The sequence below is a fragment of the Anopheles bellator genome, chromosome 2 (genome assembly GCF_943735745.2).
Source record: "Anopheles bellator chromosome 2, idAnoBellAS_SP24_06.2, whole genome shotgun sequence".
In the NCBI taxonomy this organism is placed as follows: Eukaryota; Metazoa; Arthropoda; class Insecta; order Diptera; family Culicidae; genus Anopheles; species Anopheles bellator.
Genome location: NC_071286.1, coordinates 15,473,129 through 15,479,343, shown reverse-complemented (window position 1 = coordinate 15,479,343; position 6,215 = coordinate 15,473,129). Strand labels below are relative to the sequence as shown.

Below are 6,215 nucleotides of genomic sequence, written 5' to 3'. Positions count from 1 at the left end.
AATATTTATGAATTTCCCCGAACACCTCTCACTTCACTCACGCAGCCTCCTTCGAATCCTCCTTCGAAATCTTCCGGCGAGAATCATATCTCTCTCGCTCTCTATGTCTTGGCCGGTAACGAGGGTGACTATCTGGGGACTTCTGCCCTGCCGGTCCGTAATCTCCAAATTCGTTCCCACCGACAACAAGTCCCCGCGCGCAATGGGAGTCGCCTTTCGGTCGTTGTTTATTGTTTCCTAATCACGGAACTGCACATAAATAAAACTGTCAATCAAAGCACCCGGCACATCGCAGTGAGCTTCGCTCTGTTCGGTTCGCATCAGTTGAGTGCGCGTTGTTGGAGAAAGTGGAAGAAATAGAATCCCCCTCCTATCGGGTACCGGACGGATGAACTTTCTCCTGCACCAGCAACGAAGTCCCGGCGCGGTGGTTCCAATCCCGGAGGACCTCCGTGGCCTAATGGAGGACATGAGCCATGAGGTGCTGCGAGCCCAGCCGAAGAAAGTGATCCACTTCCTGGCGGATTACCTCGAAGAGAAGCTGGTCCGGCGTGAGAATCGCCGCCTAGCGGAACGTGTCGTCGACAACGTACTGGACCACAGTGTCGAGATCGTCGCCATGCTGGAAGCGGTCGGTTTTGACGCGGACCGTGCCGAGCTTGCGGTGAAACGTATCCGGCAAGAGTTTCACCGTCACTTTGAAACACGAACCGATGACGAACGGCTACGGGAGGCGTTTCGCGAACGTGAAGTCCTTGATCGGCTGATCAAGGAGTGCCACTTCAGCGAAACGGAAGCACGCCAAGCATCGGCCATTATCGAGCAAGCCTATCGGACGTTCTACTTCCGGAACGCTTATCGAGATCCACATGCACCGGACGGTGGTGCAAACGATTGGCGTCAGGCAGCGAAGCACTCTCTGGCGATCTTCGCCGAGACAGGACCCACCCGGGAAGAGATGGAAACCGCCGCCATCAGGATTCAAGCCGCGTACCGTGGTTACTACACCCGCAAACGGCAGGAGCTGGACCGGAAAGCCACCATCATACAGCGGGCGTTCCGTAGACACCAACATTTGAAGGAAGTCAGTTCCGAAATTCTGGCGTACGAAGTCCTGCAACCGGTAACTTCCGCATCCGAGCTTAGTTACTCACCCAGTGACGATGTTCGCCGTTTGGTCAATGTGGCCGTCAGCCGGGCACTGTCAGCCGGTGAGAGACCCCCAGAAACCCCCAATATGAAGCAAGCGGCCACGCTAATACAATCGGTCTATCGCGGACATCGACAACGAGTTCAACGGGGCTTGGGGCCAAAACCACAACCCGGACCGGATCTCGAAGCCGCAGCCACTCTGCTTCAGTCGGTGATCCGAGGACATCAGACGCGCAAGAAGGCGAAAACCTACGACGCGATGGCCACACTGCTGCAGGTAAGTGGCGTACGGAGCCGGCCCTGCCCTGACCCTGAACTAATAAAGCCATCAAAACTTTACAGTCACACGCTCGCGGGTATCTGGCACGCAAGCGGTTCCCGCACAGCACACTACCCGCTGACAACTCCTAGTCCGGTTCCAGAAAGTATGCGGCATTCCGGCAGACGACCGTCTACCGTCTTGGACGTGACGCGATGCTTGTTCCCGGAAGCCCTTCCACGGTGTACTTTCTCACGATCTCCGCCTCGGGGGGACGATCTTGTCGTGTCGCATCGTCTACAAGCGAAAGAGAGATCCACGGCGACGCCGGACGCCGTTGATCTTACTGCTCTGCTGCTCCTGTTCGTCATAACCTGGGAGTAACATTTTGTTTTGTCGCCAGCCAGACTTCTGTCCAAATTTCATTAATTAAAGCGCACCTCTCTCAGAAGCGGACAACTCCGGAGGTAGCGCTGTCATTCGGCGAGCTGCCGAGGGTGACATTTGATGATCATTCGGCTGACGCATTTACGGCTCATCTCTCGGGGTCGAGGCGTAGCGTTGTCCTTCATGGCATCAAAACACCTAGTAGGCTAGATGATGCGTTTATGGATGCGTCCCCAAGAGAGAGAGACAGAGACCTGAAGAGAACGATTAGCTCCACCATCACCAGCCACACGGTACACATCATTGCCGCGGTTTACGACTTTCCGTGTGAGTTTATTTCCATTTTCGTATCCGTGTCCTTTGGTCACTTGGACCGTGCAAAAAATCCAAGCACCGTGGGGGGGAACCCATAACCTTGTCGCCTGCAGGCCGTCCAAAACCCGGAGTACCATGCTCGCACATAAATAATTTAATTACCTCCTGGGAAACACCGACCACGGCGGCGGAGCATGGCGCAGTTTTTCGGCACCGTCCAGTTAGCCGTCGCCCGTGTTATGGTTTGTGGGAAAAACGTTAACATTGGCTCACTGGCCCCTGGTTGACAGCACATTCCAACGACTCCGTTCCACATGTCGTTCTCATTTGTGGGAGCTTCTGTGGATCATCTCAAGTGGATGGACCGGGTGAGGACCACCAACAACGCGAACCCCGTAGACCGTGGCTGAGGTGCCGTCGACGGATAGGTCAGTCGTAGCGAAAAAAAAGCCCACCCCGGACTCAGGCGTGCATGGTCCTCGCGTGGATATCACCTGTGGTCAGCGCTACCAATTCAGTGTCGCGCTGACGGCTGATCGACAGTTTCGAGTTGATGCCGTTTTAAGAAAATGACTCAAGGAAGGAAAAATCTGACGTGACCCGGAACTGGTCGGCGGTGTCAAATCGGAACTATCTAAGCCCCACAGAGAGAACGAGAGAATGAGGTTAAAAAAACGCCCGAAAGGACCTCTGTCTGTCGCCCAACTTCCGGAGCGCTTCGGGCGGAGATTTACGACAGGATCGACTAATTACCGTCACATGTGTAGGTGCTGCCTAGGGCCTAGTTTTGTGGCTGTAAACTAATTGCGTGGCATACGTGAGAAAATAGAGCTGTTGGGCCATCGGGGAAGTATTTCCGGAATAGCTCGGAATCGTCGAACCTTGTTTTCGACTTGGAAACGCATAAATTTGTTCCAATGTCATCGTAATCTTTTAACATGACGCCGTGCGGTTACGTTGGGCTTTTCCGTTTCGACCATAAATTCATCTCTGGAGGGTGTCTTTCGCCTGGAGAGCTGCAACCTGTACCGACGCGTCCCCCGAATGGGGTTCCATTTTTCAATTCTTCCCGAAAGGGTTTGGTCATCACTAAATGGCCAGCCCCGGGTTCCGATGTCCTGCTGGAATTAGATGGATTAATTAAAATGCTCCCTTCTGGTTGACGATAGCCGTTTGCTCATTATTGGCCGGAATGGTGTGGAATTCAATACCCGGCTACAAAAGCCATCCCATCCTTTAGTGTCAGCCACTTTGAATGTGGTCCCCGTGACATCCGGCCGCTGGTGTCCTTGCGTAACGCACGCCGACTGTGCCATTGTCCACTTTACCGGTTGGTTGGCAGGTTGAAATTTATTTGTAAAATTTAATAAAAGATATCACTCACCGCAAAAATTCATACCACCTTCTGGACCGCAGCGCCACCCCCCCAACCCCTCCGATCGATCATTGTCAACCGGAATGTAATTATGGAACGGCGGGGCACCACTGTCATCGGCTGGCGATGACGATGATGGCCTGAAGATGGATGACCTGTGCTGGCTTGCTGACTGGCTGGACCAAAACCCCGCGAACTACGCACCACCGCCGTGTCACGGGAGGCGTTCGGGCGTGCCAATATCCGGAACACCGCACGATACGCTCCGTGTGCGGCACGTGATAATTGTTATCTGGTCGCGGTCCTTGGGGAACTCATAAATGTTTCATAATCACATTACGCGGGCTTTGGGCCGCTGCGGAATGATGGGACCCCGGATGGCCGACAACGATGCGATGTGCATCGATGCAATCGAACCGCCGTTCGGGTTTAAATTGATTTTTGATTACATTGTGTGTGGCCGTGATGTGGCCTCTGTCGAGTTCGCGACCGGTCGGAGGATGACACCCGGGCGATGACAGGCAGCGCCACCAGCTGGGAGGATTATAGCAGGCCCGGTCTAAACGGTGGACAATTTACAACTACGGTCCCACCCATTAACAGGTCGTATATTTTGGGATTTCACCGCTCAGATGCGGAATTAGGCGGAACTAATCGATTTGATTGCAAACAGCAAAATTGGTTGTTACGATTGCTGCTGTGAGATTTTCTTTCATAGTTTTTATGTTCGTTTATTCATTTTTGTAATTAATTTTATTTGTGTACATTAATACTGTCACTTATTGTCTAACTACTCCTTCACTTTTCAACTTTCCCTTGTTTTCTTTACTTCCGTCATTTTTTATCTTCTATTATCTTATCATTCATTTTCAATTATCCAATTAGCTCAATTATCGTTATTAAACAAAAAGATATGGAACTGATAGATTTTACCCTGAAATATACGTAAGTTGTCTACGACTGCATCCTACAGGGACTAGAGAAGAAGAATCCGAGGTAACCAAATGTGACAGAGTATGTTTTACGATAACCACGTTACGCCATAAACACACTCAACACTTTGAGCCACAAAATGCGACCCACGGGCCTCACTGACCGTCCGGTCCCGTAATCTGACACTCGCCCGAAACCAACACCGGAAAGTGATTAACATATTGGGAAGACGGTTTCGGCTCTGTTCGATGCCCCTGTCTCGAGGATTCCTTCTCCGCTCCAGGGCCGTTCCTTGTTCGGACGCACTTTACGATTCCTTCCCGTCCCAACGGCACTTCCCGGCCCACCCCGGGATATCGTTAGCGGTGGTTGGCGACATTTCTGGCTTCGAATCTCTACTACTGGCCGACTTCCATCGCTGCCCTGTATAGAAGGATAATCCAAGAGTTGTGGACAGTGCGGACTCTTGGAAGCGATATCGATGGGGACCGTAAGGTACTCTCGGTTTTGACCAACCCGAAAGTCCCCGTCTTTCTCGTACGTCAAATCTGTGCCATTCGCCGTTTCCCGTTCCAGCTTAAGTGGGGTCCGAAATGTCTTCCCTACGTCGCGTGGGAAGTCAGGTTCTCACGGTGTCATTTGCATCCGCGGAAGTCGGAAGCCCAAGCGAAACATCTGGTCCGACGTTGCCGGGGTTCGAAACCAAACGGAAGCAGGCCGTAGGTCACACGCCCGCAGGCAAAACGGTTAGGAGACGCTCAGGAAGCGACTTCAAGTGCACCGTCGCCCCTCGCAGGAATCGTCGGTGGGAACCGACGACGTCGTAAAATCGTCGGGACGACGGCAGTTGAGAAATTGCACTCCGCTCCGTGCGCGGTCGTGTCTGGGTGATAAGCTTACCGCAAGGATGCGCATCGTTTCCTTCCCACGAAAACGTCCCGGAAATCAAGAACTTTGACTCTCGGGCACCCTGCGCCAACAGCTGGTTGACGAGGCGCCACCGCACACCGCGTTGAGGTAATGGCGAAAAAGGGGACCTCATCTTCAGCGGCCCAGTTCGAGTCGATCACATCAAATCTCGGAGGCGTCATCACCCTCACTTACCACGGCATCGTTGAGGACTGATTTGACAGCGGCTGTCACCAGGGACGGCGGAAATTCTGGTTGGCGCCGGGTAGCTTATTGATTAACCACCACCGGAAGTGGTTCGGTTAAGGGGGTCCAAATGAAGCGCCTTCCTCCCATCGGCTGGTTATTAATTGAGTTATTTCGTCTCAGAAAGCAGCCAACCGTAAGTAAGCCCGATGCTGTCGGTAAGTTGTCGGATGTATCGCAGGAATTCATTGCAGGAAAGTGAGAGTAACATTTTTCACGAGCATTCTAGTGGGATTATCCTTAAAAAAGGTGAACAACCAGCACACACCAGTTCGCTTCCGGTATCATTAGAGAAGTCCTTTTTTATCTCTTTTTATGTTGTTTCAACTGTTACGTTATGTTTCAAATTATGTTTTCCGTTGGTTTGATCTGGTCACAGTGCAATATTAACTTTAATTAACCCAAGTAACTTAAATTATAATGGTAAAAATCCTTGAAATTTATCAGAAGAAGATAGAAAACAAATTGAGTCTAAGAATGAGAAATGTCTGTCGGCAGTGGATCAAATTAAGTTCTCAAAATGTCATAGAAGGTAACCAAATAACTAACGTTTTGGTGAATGGAATGGACTAATGTTTTTTAATGATCTTGTTTATTATCTTCAATTGTAGACCTTCGTCGCAGTCGCTGGCATACGGG

The 6,215-nt window shown here is 51.5% G+C and overlaps 1 protein-coding gene across 1 annotated transcript; it reads left to right on the top strand.

The window, feature by feature from the left end:
• Nucleotides 1-388: 388 nt before the first annotated feature.
• Nucleotides 389-1,563, top strand: LOC131207070 (abnormal spindle-like microcephaly-associated protein homolog). The gene is made up of 2 exons (XM_058199679.1): nt 389-1,429; nt 1,495-1,563. The coding sequence occupies exons 1-2, from the start codon at nt 389-391 to the stop codon at nt 1,561-1,563; spliced, it is 1,110 nt and encodes a 369-aa protein (XP_058055662.1).
• Nucleotides 1,564-6,215: the final 4,652 nt, after the last annotated feature.